The 18234-nt window shown below is 51.9% G+C and overlaps 7 protein-coding genes across 7 annotated transcripts; 4 read left to right on the forward strand and 3 right to left on the reverse strand.

The window, feature by feature from the left end:
- Positions 1-416: 416 nt before the first annotated feature.
- On the reverse strand, positions 417-1481 carry QC762_124510 (uncharacterized protein; the record flags this gene model as incomplete). The annotated part of the gene is made up of 1 exon (XM_062886868.1): positions 417-1481. The coding sequence occupies one exon, from the start codon at positions 1479-1481 to the stop codon at positions 417-419; it is 1065 nt and encodes a 354-aa protein (XP_062750029.1).
- A 2386-nt stretch (positions 1482-3867) lies between these two features.
- QC762_124520 (uncharacterized protein) lies at positions 3868-4404 on the forward strand (the record flags this gene model as incomplete). The annotated part of the gene is made up of 1 exon (XM_062886869.1): positions 3868-4404. The coding sequence occupies one exon, from the start codon at positions 3868-3870 to the stop codon at positions 4402-4404; it is 537 nt and encodes a 178-aa protein (XP_062750030.1).
- A 2708-nt stretch (positions 4405-7112) lies between these two features.
- Positions 7113-9092, forward strand: QC762_124530 (uncharacterized protein; the record flags this gene model as incomplete). The annotated part of the gene is made up of 1 exon (XM_062886870.1): positions 7113-9092. One exon carries the CDS (start codon positions 7113-7115, stop codon positions 9090-9092), a length of 1980 nt encoding a protein of 659 aa, XP_062750031.1.
- A 35-nt stretch (positions 9093-9127) lies between these two features.
- Positions 9128-10682, reverse strand: QC762_124540 (uncharacterized protein). Its single transcript, XM_062886871.1, has 2 exons — positions 9588-10682; positions 9128-9528 (listed from the first exon to the last, which is right to left on the reverse strand). The coding sequence occupies exons 1-2, from the start codon at positions 10354-10356 to the stop codon at positions 9239-9241; spliced, it is 1059 nt and encodes a 352-aa protein (XP_062750032.1). The 5' UTR covers positions 10357-10682; the 3' UTR covers positions 9128-9238.
- Positions 10683-10691: 9 nt separating this feature from the next.
- Positions 10692-12913, forward strand: QC762_124550 (uncharacterized protein; the record flags this gene model as incomplete). Its single annotated transcript, XM_062886872.1, has 2 exons — positions 10692-11947; positions 12004-12913. Exons 1-2 carry the CDS (start codon positions 11049-11051, stop codon positions 12911-12913), a joined length of 1809 nt encoding a protein of 602 aa, XP_062750033.1. The 5' UTR covers positions 10692-11048.
- Positions 12914-13459: 546 nt separating this feature from the next.
- On the forward strand, positions 13460-15106 carry QC762_124560 (uncharacterized protein; the record flags this gene model as incomplete). The annotated part of the gene is made up of 3 exons (XM_062886873.1): positions 13460-14365; positions 14420-14629; positions 14687-15106. The coding sequence occupies 3 exons, from the start codon at positions 13460-13462 to the stop codon at positions 15104-15106; spliced, it is 1536 nt and encodes a 511-aa protein (XP_062750034.1).
- Positions 15070-17868, reverse strand: QC762_124570 (uncharacterized protein). The gene is made up of 3 exons (XM_062886874.1): positions 16018-17868; positions 15241-15951; positions 15070-15133 (listed from the first exon to the last, which is right to left on the reverse strand). The coding sequence occupies exons 1-2, from the start codon at positions 17481-17483 to the stop codon at positions 15252-15254; spliced, it is 2166 nt and encodes a 721-aa protein (XP_062750035.1). The 5' UTR covers positions 17484-17868; the 3' UTR covers positions 15070-15133; positions 15241-15251.
- Between the last annotated feature and the right edge of the window lie 366 nt (positions 17869-18234).

Genomic DNA, 18234 nt, shown 5'->3' on the forward strand with positions numbered 1-18234 from the left:
CAAAGCTTTACCCTAACCCTCATCATCAACGCTACCCATTTGTCCCCTTTCTGCAGAGAAACCCAAGAATTTCATATCTGGAGTCTAAAAGGTCGTTTACTCTTGCGCCATGGGTTTTTCCTCACCACGACGTGCATTGTGCTTTCGGATCAGTCCGAAGTACCTTAGCTTTCCATGGTCTCAGGGAGTCGTCAATCCTCAAGTCTTCAACGAGATGCGAACCTTCAAAAGGCTCAATAATTAGGGGGAACAGCAGGTCCGCAGTGGGTTGGAAGGCTTTTGCATATGGGAATAAACACCTTGTTCATAATGTATGTACAAACTGAAACAGCCTATTTACCGTCCCGTCTTCTTCTTCGTCCTCCAGTCTGCTCCCCAGCCCTGCTTTTACCTGCACATCTTCGGGGCACCGACGTCTAAAGGCATTGGTGATAGTAATCGTTCAGCTTTGTGCAAGTGGTTCCCGAGACACAGACGGTGGGACCGTTCCACCCTTGCCCACCGCACTGTCCCCAGCGAGGAGCAGTAGGGCCTGGCGCCGGTCCGGTTGTAGGCTCAGGAGCGCGAGAGGTGGTAATCAAGGTGGTCTGGGGATTGCCGGGATTGGAGGTAGGTTCGGGGCTGGGGTTGCTGCTCCCATCGGCCTGGAACTGTCTCCAGAACTCCCATGTGTTGCCAGGGGCGAAGGGGGTGTTGCTTCCCTGGTCTTGCTGAGACGGGTTATGGTCTCCGTCAAAAATAACCCAGGTAACGGGCTTGCCAGGGAGACAGTTGCGGTACTCGGTCTTGGTGGAGCGGCCTCCGTTGGGCTGAGGCTCGGGATTGAGAGGGGTGCAGCCGTTGTTTTGGACAAATCGGTCACGCATTTGGCGGCCCATGGAGATGCTCAGGACCGAGTCGCGGGTACCGTGCTGGTGGTAGTAGGCCACAGGCTGAGTGCCTCCGTTGCAGCCACTGAGAACAGCGCTGGAAAGAACCGAGATGGCTCGGACCTGGTCAGGACGAGAGCAGGCCCAAGAGTAGGACATGGCACCACCGTAGCTGAAGCCGGTGGCGAAGCGCAGAGACTGCTCAACGCAGAGATCGTTCTCGATAGTGCGCACCATATTGTCGACAAAAGTGATATCTTCGCCACCGGTGTTGGCCCAACCTTGGTTGAGACCGTTGGGCGAGATGAAGATGGCACTGTTGTTGCCTGTCATCAAGGGGGGAAGACCATACCAGGCAAGGGTACCGCCCCCTCCGTTGGCGATCTGTTGAGCGTTTCCTCCAAGAGCATGGAAGGTAAAGACAAGGCGGTACGCAAAGTTGCGGTCATAGTTGTCAGGGAGGCGGACAATATATTCTCTTTGTTTGCCGTTCACGGTTGTTGTGTATTGACCATTGCGAATGGTTGGTGTCTTGCCACAACCAGGAGAGCGTGCGCCCAAGACCGGAGCGACACAGGAAAGCGCCAAAAGCGCAATAGTTGAGAACTGCATGATGGCTAGACGTCGCTGAGGTTGTTGCTGGCACTAACTCCCTTGTCAACCGATGTGGGAAAGCAGCTGCCCATCTTATATACCCAGCTCGACAGTACCTACCTACCTGGTGAGTCGTGTTAGGGATTGAGACAATCGCCTTAGGGAAATATTTCGGAAGACATCCGTGAAAATGCAACATGGAGTGAATCTCCGGTTACATCTCCCCGCTACTTTGTTCTTGGGCTATTGAGTACATGATGGAAATAGCCATGATTCAAGTCAGTGTCCTATTCATGTGAAGTCATTCCGAGCCTTGACAACAAGATGCGCACCAATAACGACTCAGCACCAACTACCGATTTTAGGTGGCTTGGTTGTTTTGCTTGAACAATGCAAAAATGCAACACTGACCAGGGAAGGAATACCAGGCAACGGATATCCGTTGCAACGGTGCGTTTCCCTAGACATGGGGGAAGCCCAATTGAGGCTCGCCTAAGATGCTCCCCAGATCCAATGACTAAATCGGATCACTCTCCCGAGCTTTTCACAGCCAGACAGATCAGAAAAGTCCAGCGCGCCAAGATCATGGGCAATGTTCAAGATCATGCGAAGTTAGCCGCGCGTATAAGAGCTCTCGACATGCGTTGAAGTGGGACTGTGGCGACAGCAAGCCACAATCAAGCACACACATTCAGTTATATTCAAAACGGGGAGTATAAGTCCTGACGCTGCCGTACTAGTTGGGATTCCAGTGTACCTAGATATTCCTATCTTGTCAAGTACATGTCAAGTACAGGTCAGTTCATATGTTTCCTGGTCAATCTTTTATTCTCTTCATTTGTCAGGCATTGCCTGTGTCAAATTTCTGTTGCCAATCCAACTAGGTCGATACGACCCCAACTATACCTCCGTGGCTCGGCTAGGTTAGCTCCAGTCGTCAAGCCCAACTTCCATTTTAAGCACGGAGCTCTTCTTCTCAGGACCGACAACTGCTCAAACACAAAACCTGTGTTTTCTCTTTTCTTTTTATTTGCCGAACTTTATCTGCCGACGTGACTACCAAGATGTCGATTGAGACGAGCACTTCGGCTCCCAACTCCGTGGGTTGAGGCTCATCTTTTGACTATTTAACCGCTGCAGCTAAATTTCCGTTGTTTCGTTCTTAGCACATCGAGTCACCCTGAATCCGGGTAATCGGTCATGTACCTGTTGTGGGGAAATACCTTCATTAGCGCTCCCGTCCGCTTTGCAGATGGACACAACGTGGTCATAATGAGCCTGCCGCTGCCAATCAAGCGGGAAAATAATTTGGAATTTGCATCCTTGCCTTTAACTAAAGTGTTTGCTGTTGTATGGGATGTGAAGAGAAGGTCTCAGCATCAGGATTGTCTCGGTATGACGAACTGCCACTTGCATGTGTTGATATTGACAAATGCATGGTATTTCAGAAGATTTCTACAGCCCTAATCCCTATCGGAGTCCTCTCTGAGTTACACATCGACACAAGAATTCCATTGAAGATGATCACGGACCGTAATGTAGGAAGGTACGTAATTCGATGCAAGGTGTAAGAACCATGCTTGATGGCCGAGACAATCAATTAACTATGTTGCTTGTACCTGTCTATCTATCCTGACTGTAACAATACATTTTATTCAAGAAATGAGATGACTCGTTTAGGTTGTTACTGCACCCGACTGAAATCTCCGGACAGTTGTTGTAGCCATGCCTATTTAACTTGGAAGTGGTTCGGTTTGGTAGCCTTATATCATAAGGCTTTGATTAGATGCACGCTTACTCCGGCAGCCTTATCCTGGGTAGCCGGTTACGGGCTACCTTTATGAAGCTGATATAGGACAACCTCGCGTGATAGGTGGCCAAGTGAGTATGAAGTCCTGGACCTAAAATCTCACCGCCCAACCAGCAACTGCGGTCAGAAAGAAAGCAGGCAAGCTGAATCAGATGTTGTAAGAGCTGTGATGTGGCTACCTGAGTCATGTGGACTAAAACATCTAGTCTAGGGCTTACTCTGGGCTTCGCTCTTGAAGTTGAAAATGACAGGTACACTAGGGTCTTGGTACCTCACATTAGACGCTCTCTTCTCTGAGAATGGTCATGATTCCGTGGTTAGAATTTTGACCATTCGGTGGGATTCGAGTCAGCACTTGGCTCACAGGGAGAAAAGGTTCAAGGCACCAGTGACGCCACCAAAGTTGCTAGATAAACTCTGGAAAGTTACCTAGAGTTGAGTGACTCACCGCCGTTGGATACCTACCTAGCTACCTGCAGGTTAAAAACCCCCAAGTCAAATCATTTTGTTTTTTTAACTTTTCGCCAGTCCTCACTTCATTCCGATCAAAATACTACAAAGGGGGATACCTGAAACAGTCCAAACGAAGAAAAGATGTCGGCCTTTCTGGCCCGTAACACAGAAACTCTGCTCGACATCGCAGCAGATGTGATACAGCTTCTTAAATCCTCGAACGCCACTGTTGGGGTTGCCGAGTCTCTCACAGCAGGGGGTGTCATGGTCGCCCTCACTTCTGTCCCAGGAGCCAGCGCTGCCTTCCTTGGAGGCGTCGTCTCTTATGCCACACCCCTCAAGCAAACACTCTTGAATGTCGACGCAACTCTAATCGCTAAAGAGGGAGTCATTCATGAGGAGGTTGCTTCTCAAATGGCAGAAGGTGCGCGCAGGATAACGACACATGACGACGCTCCTCCCACGACGTGGGGAGTTGGCACTACTGGCGTTGCTGGACCTGATAAGCAAGATGGGAAGGCAGTCGGGACGGTCTACATCGGCATTGCCAGCCCCACTGGTAGCAAGGCGTTTGGTCCGTTCAACTTTCCAGGGACAAGAGAAAGAATACGGGAGGCAACAGTCATGGAGGCACTCGCAAGGTTGCGAGAAGAGTTGATGAAGGCGAGACAGGCATGATGGCGTCATCATGAAAACGGCTAAAGATTTGTTGGAGGCGAGGGTGGATGCAAAGTTCACTTGTTTGTTAGAAGGGGATCTGGGTCGTTGATTTGTTGTGGGGGCACCTACAAAGGGCCTATTTTTCACCAGACCCACAAACAACTAACAACAACACTGAAATATCAATTTGTCAACCGATTTCCCTGCCTTTTTGGCCTCTCTTTCGCGGGCAGTGACTTTACTAGGCCACCGCCGTACATTTGTTTTTGGCTTCCAAGGTTGTCTTGTCTTCCTTACCCATCAACAGGCATGATTATTTGCATACTTCATCTGCACTCAATTGCAGGCCTGTACAAGGAAAAGCATCTTTTTGTTCTTTCTAGCGGATAAGTACGCTTGCACTTTATTTGGATAGGTCAAAGTGTTGATAGCATCTCTTGTGGGTATGCATTTCTCAGGTCAGGCAGATTCGGATGACATGCCAGCCGGTCTCTCTTCGGCGAATCTCTTGTCAATACACGTGCCGTATGGAGAATATCTGTTTGTGCCTCAAAGCTACACTATGGACACTTAATTTATGACGTACCTGTGTGACTGAAAGTTCTAAATGCCTGCACGATGTCAGTCGGAGCTCGTAAAGAAGAATTTGGTAGGTGACATTACAAGAACGAGTTCTATTGTTCATGTGTTTACTCTAAGATTATGACTACAGTCTTCTAGGTTGCGAGAGCTCCCAAATAGGTAGTTTCGTTGGTGTCGCTTTAGCAGGATTTGTGGAGAAGGATTACCGCTACTTAATAGAAGGTAGTTATTGGTGCGTACTAGGTTCGGGGAATCACGGGGGCTTTTGAGAAGCTGGCTGTTATGGTTAGTTGAGTACCTAAGGTATTGGCTAGCGATTGTCTTTTCTCAATACCGATTACCTGGTTAGTCCGCGGAGCAGGAATCGATGCAGGTTGCAAAACCAGGGCTCAGTGGAGCAGATCAACAGGGTGGACTTTAATGGTTAGACTCAGTTCAGGCAAGCAGGACGCTGCTGAGTTTGGTAGATAGGTTGCATGCTCGTTGAGTAGATTTTATACATGGGTATGGTACGTTGCTTTGGATGTCTTTCTTATCATAACAGTTAATCCCATGCCTCATATCAGCTGTCTGAGTTCTAAACCCGACAGAATCTAGGCTCGGGGTGGTTAGCTACCTAGTGTTACGGTGTACTTTGACAAACTCTTGAGTTCAGTCCCTGGGATCTAAGACAACCCGACAAGCTACAACATCAATATCTTTTGTCTCGGTAGGTAGACGAACTGGTTGATGACGGTGGCAGGGTGTAGTCTGCATGTGGCGCAGGGTTCTCGGCCCGGCATGAGAATATTATGCCATAGCATCCAGGAAATGGAGAAGTCAACTAGGATTGCATGGTCTGGGATTTCAATTTTCATGGGTCGCTGCCGATAATGCTGTTTCACCTATGTTTTCGTGAGATGAGATGGTATTCCTACACGAGGCACCGGGTGTCTGGTTCGCGATCTGATTGGTTTTGCGGCCCATAAAACACTGCCTGAGTTAGCCGAGGTGGGCGAGCTTCGCGGTTGTGGCTTTCAGCTGCGCGACAACTTTGCCGCTGAGCTGCTGTCGACTTATATAATTGAAGAATTTGTTTTCTCACAGATAAATAAGGTTCCATCACAACCGCCTGCCACCCACATCTCGGCAATGGCGCAGCCAAAGCCGGTCACGCTCATCGCCCTACAGGGCACCTGGACCGGCCCGGGTTGCTGCAAATCCCACGTGTGAATTCTCCAGGCCACCCCCAATCATCTCAAGCCACAGAGCTTTCATGCTCTGCACTGCACCCTTATTAAACCAATTGTATTCTGCTTGGTGCAGGTTTATGGCACAGGAAGCTCGATGCCTGGTGTACAATGGGGATAACGGGCCGAGTTCGCACAGGGTTCGCAAGTGCGGGTCGTCGAACAGACTGCTCATAGTGCCTTGTCGATCCACGCCAGTCAGTGAATCTTCTTTTCAGGTAAATTTAGTTGCTAGAAACCTTGGGAGGCCTTGTGGTTTTGTTGACCGTTTCTCTGTGCCTGTGCCATGTTTGTGGTTAGAATATACCCTACAGTACTGTGTTCCTGCCTGCCGGATAGTGTGCCATTCCATTTCTCCGCACTCACGTATTGACAAAGCTTGTCAGGCGGGGCAGAGATTGGTTCTCCACGCGTCCAAGGCTCAGACCAGCTCAGTCGTCTTCAGGGGCATTGCTCATGCTGATTGGCGACATGTTTACGAGCAGTGGAGCGCGGAGGGAGGCGGAGCAAGTCAAGCATCCCACTTGCACGGGCCATCTGCCAAGCAGAAGACGCTGGTGTGCCTTCCATGTCATCGACAAGCTTCATCAAAATTGGCATCACGAGCGAGTTGGGGGCCGTTTCTTTATTCCAGCGGAACCGACAGGGCGAAGTTGGGTTCAAAGGTGGTGAATAACAATGGGATATAAACTTTGCGGGCGCGGGCCTTCTTTCTCGAGAGGCCCTCCAATCGCTCATCAACAGTCCCAGTCCACATGAGCTCCTTCCCGAGGTCATCTGCCAACCTTTCATCGTCAAAACTCAGCTTGTTTCAGCCGCTTCAAAGCCAGGGATGGGAATAGTGTCTGATAGGTTCTATATGCAGTCGCGCTATAAATCCTGACCCTATGGGAGCTTGTATGACCGCTTCATACAATGGCACCATCGGCATCACCCTCCCACACACCTGGCCCACACACGGTCGTCTCTCCCCCGTCCAACCAAAGGCGTGCCAGTACCCCCAAGGTCCGTACCGGCTGCATCACTTGCAAGAATCGACACGTCAAGTGCGATGAGCGCAAGCCGACGTGTTCCCGCTGTGAAAAAGCACGCATGGAGTGCCATGGCTATCTCGCCACGACGGATCAAAAAGCAGCAAGAAAGTCGTCTAGCAAGTCCGCAACTATTCAAGGAGGCCCGCGGCCGTTACAGATGATACGTCCCGCACGTGTAACGCCTTTCTGCCCCGAAAAAGACATAATCTACCATGACTTCTTCCGGTATACCCTTGTCAACGATCTTGCTGGCTATCTCCACGCCGACTTTTGGTCCCGGGTTGTGCTTTGCGAGGGTATTCGGGACAGTTGTGTCAACCACGCCATATTTGCCATTGGCGCGCTTTCTCAGGCTCTCTTTGTTGAAGCTAGGCTTGATAGATCACTTGCTCGACAATCGTCTGGCTCGCCACCGTCCCCTCCAAACTCTCATGTTCGTTGGCACCATATATACAATCCCCACTACCAGGCGGCCATCCGCCACCAAAACCAGGCAATATCGCTGTGTTTACAACGAATACGGGACGATGGAAATACCATGTCCTCTCGAAACCTTCTTGTCATCACGTTGCTTCTCGTCGGCTACGAACTTCTTCAGGGTGACGTAGAAGCCGCCGATGGACTTATGACAAGCGGCATCCGACTACTTCGAGACTCGATAACAAGCCTTAGGGACGCAGCACGCCGGAACACCGGGCCTACCAACTATGTCAACCGCGAAGATGAAGACACGCAAGATATGGAGTACATCCTCCCTTTTTTGAGTGGAACGTCCAACCTGCGTCCCAGCCCGCCACCCCATTACACAATCCCCAGCTCTTCTCTTGAATGTAACGACCTCCCGGTCTTTGGGAAAACTAGCGCAGTGAAGTGTACTTTTCTTTGGGGCAATTTTCACACACGGTGCTTGTTATTTATCTCGCAGGCTATGCAGCGTACCTTTGCTGGACAACCCCTTCCAACAAACGAGAGACACTCCCTCTGGGCAGAACAAGCACAACTTTGGAACTCATCTCGCCAATGGCAGCAAGTGCTATCTGATTACAAAGCAGCGGTTAGCCCTGAAGACGTTCGAACTAGAAAGATAATGTTACTGCTCCTTCTGCAATGCTACACAGACCTCATCTGCCTCGCTTGGTGCCTGGATCCAGCAGGCACAGCTTTGGACAACTGCGAGCCCGATTTCGGCCAGCTGCTCAACATAGCCCTCGAATTCTCTGAGGATCAAGAGCCCATGACCACGAACGGATTTATACTCTCCGGTGGAAACGTCACCGGTCCCCTGATATTGATTGCGACAAAGTGCCGAACTAGTCGGACCCTGAGGTGGCAGGCGCTCGAGGCTTTCAGAAAAATGTCTTGGCGGACAGGAGCATGGGATGCCAAAGTCTTTGTGTCTGTGGCTGGTTTGGTATCGCTGGAGGAGGCGGCTCGGGATGAGGGAGGTCGAATAGATCCCATCAACAGGTGGCTATGTACCGGTATACACTCGGATGTGGATAGCATGAAGGTTATGGGGGAGTATACAAGAGCATCATCTGATGAGAAGGGTGATCCGATAAAGAAATATTTGGTCTTGAATGTAGATGGACGGCGGTTCCTAGCTGAGGGGGAGGGAACTATGGACCCGAGTTTGACAAAGGGTGATCCTGATCTAGGATGTGTTCGAAATACTCATGGACAACTGGCAGGTCAAATTACGAATCATGGTCTCGGCGCTGATATGGGTAGCAGCATAAACGGGGCACTGTCGCCAGCTTCAGCGGTTAAGGGGTCGGATTTTGATTCACCCTTACCTGTACCCACAGAGTATAACTCAAATTGGGATGGTCTGTCAAGTCGGGAGGATACCTTGGTGTAGATACGATTTAAACCCTACATCATGAGCTTGGGCGATGGATAGAATCATGGACGGCACATATACGGTTATATCAAACGTGTAGGTAGGTAGAGCATACAGTGCAGAATCAATGACACCATGACAGAGTTGCCCTGTTTCGAGCGGGATCATTCCTTTTCATAGCCGTAAACGATCGCTCCCACAAGCTTCCCCAGTTCTCGAGTTGCATCACCAGCAGCGTGACACCACGGCGTCATTTGAAGCCACCCGTGAATTAGGTCTTCATGATGAACCCACTTGACATCGACACCTGCTTCCTTCAGTTTGCTGGCATATTCGATGCCCACGTCTCTCAAGGGATCAAATCCGTTTGTGATAACAGCCGCCTTGGGCTGGTTTGCCAAATCTTTTGCAGGTTGGTAGCCGGGAGATATGTATGCATCCAGTGGTGAAGGACCTGCGTTGTGTCAGCTGACATCGAAGTCGGGAATACACTGAAATCACAAAGCAGCTCACCATTCGCCTTTGATGGTCTTGGCATATAGTGCGCCGCAAAGCTGAAGATACCATTGGTGTGCAAGTAATAGCCCGAGCTATTCTCCTTTGCTGCCAGGGTGTCAAATGGAAGGCGAGCCGTCGGGTAGACCAGAATCTGGGCACAGAGGGGTTTCTTGCCCTTGTCTCGGCGCCGTAAACAAACTGCAGCAGTCAGGTTGCCTCCAGATGAGTCACCGCCGCCAGCAACACGATCGGCACGCACGCCTCGATTCCTGCCCTCCTCGCTCTGAACCCAGTCGATCACAGCGTCATACTCATCCAGTTGAACAGGATATCGAAACTCGGGGGCAGGGCGATAGTCGAAACAATAGACCTGGCAGCCAGACCTCTCTGCCACCAACCTCAAACCATTTTCGAACTCATCCACGCTTCCTACGGTGTATCCACCCCCATGGCAATAGATTAGTGCACCTGCCTCGCCTCTGTCTCTCCAGTCTTCGGCTGACTCGGGATACAGAATCCGGATGGGAATCGTGCCGTGCGGGCCCCGGATCGCCGTAAACTCGACACTGCCGATGGCATTTACGCCCTTCTTCAGATTGTGAATACCAAAGATTTTCTGGTGGTGAGCACGCTCGGTGATGAAGCCTTTGGAGCCTCCCAGCTCGAGATCCGGATTGTTGTCCAGGAAGTCCTCAAGCGCGCCGTTGGGACGACGAGACCGAGTGCCGATCGGGGGGTTGGGAATGGATGAAGACATTTTGGGATCTCCGTTTCCTTGAGTCATGGCAAAGGTGTTTCTTTGGGTCTTGGCGGCATTGTCCAGGGAGATAATTGCCAGAGGTTCATCTCAAGTAGCTGGAGGAGAGAGGCCCGGTGTGGTAGCGGTGCAAGCTCCGAAAACGAACGTCATGTTGATGTATTCTCTTTGTTGAGGCGGCGATGATGGCAGAGATGAACTAAAGTTTGCGCTAAGAAATTCGCTGCCATCATGACAGTTGTGGTGTCTCCCCGTCTGGAGTCGTTCCTGCCGGTAGTTGGCCTTATCCCTTATCGTTGATGGGGAGGGGTTGGAGGGGCCATGACGTCCCCTTTTTCTCGGCTGGGACTGGGCAGCCAATGGGCGCATGTTGACATCAACAAGAGTCCCACCCTCGTGTTGCTTTTTTTCACTGGTTCGGCGGCTGCCAAGAGCGCGAACCCAATCAATTATCAATTGGCACAAAGAGTGCACAGCCGTCAAGGTCTGGTTGTCGTGCGACGCCAATATTTATTTTGTTATTTTTTTCCACAGACGGCCCTCTTCTCCGCTGGAATCGCAGCAACAGCCCAGAGGAAACCAACAACACTAAACCCGGCACTTTGGCGCATTGCTCACGCCGCCCCGCAACGTCAGACAGCTCACTTGCGCGTGATGCGACGACTCGTCTCATAAGACGCGTCTTCCCTTGACTGGGGGCCCCGCCGTTAGACCCGACAATGCGGCACCCGACCCGGGATGGTCTTGCCTGGGACGACAATGGTCTCGGCCCGGTCGCGAGGTGGACCAGACAACCCGACATCGAAGCCGTCGAGCGTGTATGTCGCCGTGCCCTCAACATCAACCACACTGTCGACTGCAACGTCCACCTGCATGCCAATGGCGAGTTCAGCAAACTTTATGCCGTCGACAGCATCCGCGGCAAGCACATCATCCGCATCTCCCTCCCCGTCGACCCCGGGAACAAGACCCTCGGCGAAGTCTTCACTCTGCGACTGGTGCATCGCATGACCGACATTCCCGTGCCCAAAGTCATTGCATGGGATGAGACTGTCAACAATGAGCTTGGGTTCGAATGGCTCCTGATGGAGATGATGCCCGGCAGGCTAGCTTACTATCGCTGGCGCAAGATGACTGACACCCAGAAAGAGATACTTACCAAGCGCGTGGCAGAGTTCCATACCCAGCTGCTCCGCTGCGGCAATCTGGGTCAGGGTTTCAGATCGATTGGAACGCTGGGAACGGGCCCGAATGCCGACTACAACACCGCAGTCACACCCTCGCCTGGCCCCATTGTTGACAGCGTCTTCTTCTCTGGGCCACGCTCCAGTTACCCTGTGGCCCGTGGCCCCTTTGAATCCAGTCATGACTGGCTTCGAGCCTATCTTGACCTCATCATCACGGAGCACACAAATGCTCTTGCCAAAGCCAAGACTGATGACGACAAGGAACATGCCGAAATGGTGCTCCGGCTGGCTCGCAAACTGCTAAGAATGGTTCATAAAATATTCCCTTCCTTGGTTTTCCCGCCAGAGCATACCGTGCTTTGGCACGACGATCTCTCGTTGAAGAACCTTCTTGTAGACGACAATGGCCGCATAACAGGTGCGATTGGATGGTATGTATTATTTCCATATCACAGCTCTTTTGTGTCAACATGCTGACCGCTACTAGGGAATGTGTATCGACCATGCCACGCTGGATGGCTTGTCAGATGCCTGCATTCCTTCGAGGCGCAAGCCGGAAGCAGAAGCCCAGCAGGGACAGTTATACAAATCTGGCTCCGCGCCCGTCAGCTTCTTCCACTTCTGACGAAGACCACTTGGACAATGAAGGAAAGACGGAGCTTTATTGGATCCACCTGATGGAGTATGACCAGACCCGGCTGCGCGAGGTTTATCAATCTCGAATGACACAGCTCTTGGGCCCTGAGTGGGAGAAGGATGTCGACGAAGCCCGGCTCAAGGTTGACTTTCTTGGAGCAGTGTCTCGATGCGGCACCCAGTTTTATCCTGTCAGAGTAGAACAGTGGGTTGACGCCATAGATCGCAAGGAGTTCATCTCGTTGATGCAAGTCTTGCGTACGGGCATCAAAAAAGAAAAGCGACCCGCGACGCCTAGCGGCAATGCCGCCCCAAGCAAAGTGCACTACGAGAGGCCAGCCAGCAGCACGCCCAGCAGAGTTCAACAAGAGATTCAAAGACACGAAAGGATGCATCTTGCTGGATCAGGAAACCCCACCGCTTCGGTTATTTTCAGGACCGGGAGCCCTACCAAAACGGCCGCGATGACAGGCAGCTGGACTCCATCTAGACCCAGTTCTGTCAACAGCCACCGTCCCACAACATCATGGAGAGGCTCGGTCTCGGGCGTCTCCGGAGCGCATCTGGAAACGCCCCAGAGTCCTGTTAGCGTACATGTCCGTCGAAGGTCGTCGGACGGAATATCATTGACCAGCTTGGAACTGCCCAATCCCAAGAGCCCAGTCAACGTGCATATTCGACGCAACTCGGGGTCAACTTGTGTGTCAACCACTTCGTCCATCGTTTCCGGAACGACTAATTCCTCATCGAAGCTGGGATAGTGTTACAGCAGCAAGGATATTAGGGTGAGGTGGAGAATGAAGAAGCCAGTCAGTGAAGAATGAAGTTTGGGGGAAGAAACCTCGAAATTGTCGGATATTTCATGAAGTTGGAGAGACGGGGAGATATGAATTGTCGGTATGAGTATATGTATATAATTTTTTCATCGTTGTCCTTTGCATGTTGGTAATTTTCAGATTCAGGGGTCAAATGTCAACAATGCTAGCGTCACACCCCTATCTGGTTGCTATGCTACTGCCTGCTTATCTCCGGCCCGGTGCTGTCACAGGGCTCGGTACTTGGCAAGTGTCTCTGGGCATCCGAGTTTAATATGAACCTGGAAGTGGAATCACCGGTCTCACCTTCTGTTGTGGCACAGCAGTAGCTTCCCCGCACTTGTTGACGTACGCAATTCCAATTGGGGACTGACAAAACAACAACTCATCCGTGTTCTAGGTTGCATTCCTTTCTCCTTTCTCCGTTCCATTGACCCTCTATGCCTTTGCTGCTAGAATCACGATTCGACATACAGACATAGAGACCAAAAGATGGAACACGGCATTTTCCCCGACCGGTTTGGGAAGTTCTCCCCGAGCTTCTTCTCCCAGGCCCAACGCCGCCGTGAACAGCCACAGCACCAATCAACTGGCGCCAGCGGACACCCAGACGATTCGACAGATCGGACCACCGCCAAATTCTTCCAGCACACATCGGCTCCCCGTATCTCTTCCGACGCTGTCATTGCTGCGTCTCTCAAGCGCCAGTACCCTTCACTTCAATTGACTACCGTGCCCGTGGACAATGTCGACATTCTGGCTTATGCCTCCAACGTCCCTGACGATGTCGCAAGTTTCCATCAGGTGGAACCGGAGTCCTCTGTATTTCCGGCCGACCTGAAATGGAACTATTACCTCCCGCCCGCCAGGCGACTGGACGGTTCCAAAGGGGGCATTGCCACGGATTTGCACTTTGGCAAATTCCTGTATCGTTACAAGGGTGCAGAGTTCATTGTGTATCTGGCTGAATGTCGAGACGGATCGAGTTATTATCCCCCTATCGTCAACTACTACATTCTGTCTTCTCCTCCCGAGGTCCACTTGGTTGAGAGTTTGTTGATGACTGCGGGGCATTCGGCGTTTGAGCTCAAGGATGAGATCTGGGTCTTCGATGGAGGGTGGTGGCAAAAGTCGAGGGAGCTGTTTGACAGCGTCCAAAAGTCGAGCTGGGACAATGTCATCTTGGATGAAGACATGAAGAAAGCGCTGATTGACGACCACACGAGCTTCTTTGCCTCCAGGGGCCAGTATGAAAGGCTCAAGGTGCCTTGGAAAAGAGGACTTATCTACTGGGGTCCTCCCGGGAACGGAAAGACGATCAGCATCAAGGCCATGATGAAGACGCTTAGTGAGAGGGAGGAGAAGGTGCCGTCGTTGTACGTGAGAAACTTTGTTTCGGTCAGTTCTTCCCGTGTAATAGAGTGAAAGGTGACATCGACTAAGAAGCACTAGTATGGCGGCCCTGAATACGCCATCTCCATGATCTTTGCCAAAGCAAGGCAGTATGCGCCTTGCTACCTGATCTTTGAGGATCTCGACTCGCTGGTGACAGATGGCGTGCGAAGCTACTTTTTGAACGAGATTGATGGTCTCAAGAGCAATGATGGCATCTTTATCGTGGGCAGCACGAACCATCTGGAAAGACTGGACCCCGGCCTTTCGGTGAGTATCTGTCCTGTCTTGGCTGACCGCTTGAGTGTATAACTGACAAGATGGTAGAAACGTCCCTCTAGATTCGACAGAAAGTACTTCTTTCCGGACCCCAATCTGGAGCAGCGCGTCGCATACTGCAAATTTTGGCAAGGCAAGCTGAAGAGCAACAAAGACCTCGAGTTTCCCGACAGCCTGTGCAAAGCTATTGCCGAGATCACGGACGGCTTCAGCTTCGCCTACATCCAAGAGGCGTTTGTGGCGGCGCTGCTTGTCATTGCAAGAGATTCGGAGACGTTAGATCTTGGCTCCGCCCTGGAGGTGGGATCAGAGGACGACTGGGTCAGCGTTGATGTCCCTGATAGCAATGGTGGTGGCGACGACACCGACTTGGAGAAGCTGATCTTGTGGGTGGAGATCAAGAAGCAGATCGAGATTCTGAGGCAAGGAATGGGGGAGGAGAGGCAGCGGAGGGTTCGGTTTCAGTAGGGAGCAGCTGTGCATGAATGCCTGATAGTAGGTATGGCGGGATGCGAGAGGAGACTATTTAAGGGAGGCAATAGGTTTCTGGAATTAAAGATCCTTTATTTTGAACAGTGCTAACTTTTAACCACTACATTTATACAAAACAAATTCATCTGTCGGCTCCCTCGAACCTTCTTAGGCTGCTGCTATCGCTCATCTTCCTCCTCCTGACACTAATCGAAGACAGTGGCGTCCCACTGCCGCTTCCACTAGCACTCGATGGACGGGGAGATCGCGCACTGGCCAGTTCCCTATCAATAACCACAATATCGCTCAATACGTCCATCTTTTCCAGCGCATCCATGACCTCCGGTGGTGGCTCCGCGCTGAAGATATTCTGAATGTCACCATGCGGATTCAGACCCGCAAAGTACTTCCACTTCCGCCACCTGCTGTTGCGGCCCCTTCTGCCACCCCATATCCTGCGCCGCTCCCAAAGTCCAATCAGCAACAGCAAAGGTGCATTGACCGCTCTGATCACGGCAACGTTGACGTGATGGAAAACTACGGGTCCAACAAACCACTTGAGCGGCAGCATGATGAGAAGAGCCAAGAGGTTAAACGGCGGGGGGTATGAAAAGATGGCATCCGACTTGACGCCTTGAAAGGTAAGAACAGCCCGGCGGAACTGGATCTCGGCCGCCTCGTTGGAGATGATCTTGGAGAAGGTGTTGGTCAGGATGGCGACGAGAATGGTGAGGAAGAGAGTGTTGCCCAGAAAGGCAAAGGTAATGATGAGGGTCGGACCGAGAATGATGTGGAAGTCAGAGGCGCGCTCGATGCCGGTACCATCAAGACCGAACCAAATCCTAACCCATGTCAGTACAGCGAAACAAGACACGCAGGACACGCAAGACACGACGAATGATACGTACCACAAGAGCCACTTTGTGATGGTGGCCCATGTCACACTTCCCTCCAGCTTTTCATCCCCCGTCGTCCTTGCCAGCAGCAAAAGGCCCATCACAAAACCGGCAAAACACCAAATGGCGATAAACGTCAGCCGAGTAAAGTCTCTCATCATGGCATGCAATGCAATAAACACAATGTTGTCCGGCATCAGCGTAAACGCAATCCTCGTCAGCAACACAGGTGCAGCCGTGCAAAGTACAGGCATGGCGTAGAACGCATCGCTACTAATCAACAGCTCCACCGTCCTGACCAGCCCGTACGCCCCATAGATGAACACAAAGGTGATGTCGAGGAAAGACCACAGGTTCTGCGCGTGCACTTCCCATCCATGTTCCACAATGGCGGCAAACTGCTCTAACACCCACCCCGCGGCAAACACGTTGAAGAGCGTTTCGTACGTGTTGACATGGAGGCCGGCCAGATGCTTCCCAAACCCATAGTGTGTCACCGTCAGCATGTAAAGGACAAGCAGAACGATAAAGTGCAGGAGCTCGATGCCGTTTCGGATCCGGGGAACGATCAGGCGATGGTGGTTGAGAATGGCCGCACGACGGGGTTCGTACAAGGAGACTGGATGGTGCTTGTAGTGATCGGGCAAGATGTCGACAAACGAGAGGGGGGTGTACACGACTATGCCACGGTAGACGGCATCGACGACGCGCTGACAGGCAGGGGAGCCTATGAACAGCTTGGACTCGGAAATGATGGCCAGCTCGAGACCTGTCAACTTTCGTTCGTGGCCGCCTCGTTCCTGAACAGCCCATTGTGGACGGCGTGCGCGGATGACTTCAGGGGCTGCGTCGCAGGGGTCAAAGCCGGACACGAGAATGTGGGCCAGCAACAACAGGCCAGATCGACCGGTGTGATCTTCGTGGAAGCGGCGGAGGATGCGGATTGCTAAGAGTTCGCAGAGGGTGGCACGGGATTCGTTGACAGTTTGTTGAAGAAGCTCGTGGGCGCGGGGACGCAGGAATTGGACACGGTTCGCAAGGAGGGAGTACACGATGGCGGGATCATTGGGATTGTACAGCCTGTCCACCAGTGGCCTCACAACCAGTCTGTCCAGCCGTGGAGCCCTCAGCTCCTCGAGCGTGTAGTTGTCATTGACGGCGGCAATGACGAGCCGGCGAATTCGGTGAATCGTGATATATACGGGCATGGCAGGGTCGGGCCTGGGCAGGAACGAGGCACTCTGACCATGTCCTCCGCTGTTGTCGCCGCCATCATCTCGACTTGGGCCGCCTCCTCCTTGTCCTCCGCGCGGGACGAGGCGCCTTAGCATAAGCGGCGCCACGGTGTCGTCGTGGTCGTAGTCGGCGTCAAAGAGGATAGCGGATGCTTCGGGATCGTCGCTGTCGCTCAAGTAAGGGTCGTCACTCAAGCCACCGTCGTTGTTGTCGAGCAGTCTGCGCTCGGTTCCCAGACCCATTCCGAAGCGCCTTTGCGTGCCTGTGTCACCTGTTGTCAAGATGCATTGGTTTAGTGCTCAGTCGTGGGTGTGGACAGCTCCCAAGAAAAAAGGGCTCGAGGAGAGCAGTCGAAATACAAGTAAAATGGAAGCCACGATGCGACTGGAAGGAAACAGTGGCAGTGGGCCTAGAGCGGGCTAATTGTTTGCTGTCCAATGTTCACGACAATCCCATAACGTAATTTACCGTTCGCCGCCATCTTGGCAAACCCCTGACGGCCAGCCGAGTCATGCGGACGGGCCGTGCCTTTGATGCCTCCATTCCGGCTACGAGATGCACAAGTAGATGTTGGATGGAGTTTCGTTAATGGAAATTGGAAGTTTGAGGGTTGCTGACTTGGCCGGGCATTTTTCTTTAGGAATTTTGCAGGAGCGCCAGGCACAATCGACGTCATTTTTTTCGGTTCAGGGCACGTTGGACCTAAACTGCATTCGGCAGGCGCCACCAAGTCATCACCACCTCGAGTCACCGCAACAAAATTTGTTTTGGCTCTATGAGTGAAGCGTTTCGGGATACACGCACCGGAATGTTCATAGAGTTGCCATTTGTAAAGTATGTCCTTGAATTGATCCATATGTACATAGTAGTAACGACAGTTGGCAGTGAGAGAGTCCTATCTATGCATGTATCCTGCGTTCCCGCCCATGGAGGACCATTATCCTGAACAGTTGAAGTCTAGGTACAATGTCCTCCTCTGCGAGTGCCCTACTT

Source organism: Podospora pseudocomata, assembly GCF_035222375.1.
Source record: "Podospora pseudocomata strain CBS 415.72m chromosome 1 map unlocalized CBS415.72m_1, whole genome shotgun sequence".
Classification (NCBI taxonomy): Eukaryota; Fungi; Ascomycota; class Sordariomycetes; order Sordariales; family Podosporaceae; genus Podospora; species Podospora pseudocomata.

Excerpts from the sequence above, each read along its gene's own strand:
- QC762_124570 (XM_062886874.1), bottom strand. The coding sequence starts at position 17,483 with ATGGGTCTGGGAACCGAGCGCAGACTGCTCGACAACAACGACGGTGGC. Across the intron at positions 15,952-16,017 it reads ATCACAAAGTGGCTCTTGTG|GATTTGGTTCGGTCTTGATG; the intron begins GTACGTATCATT and ends GACATGGGTTAG.
- QC762_124540 (XM_062886871.1), bottom strand. The coding sequence starts at position 10,356 with ATGACTCAAGGAAACGGAGATCCCAAAATGTCTTCATCCATTCCCAAC. Across the intron at positions 9,529-9,587 it reads AAGACCATCAAAGGCGAATG|GTCCTTCACCACTGGATGCA; the intron begins GTGAGCTGCTTT and ends GACACAACGCAG.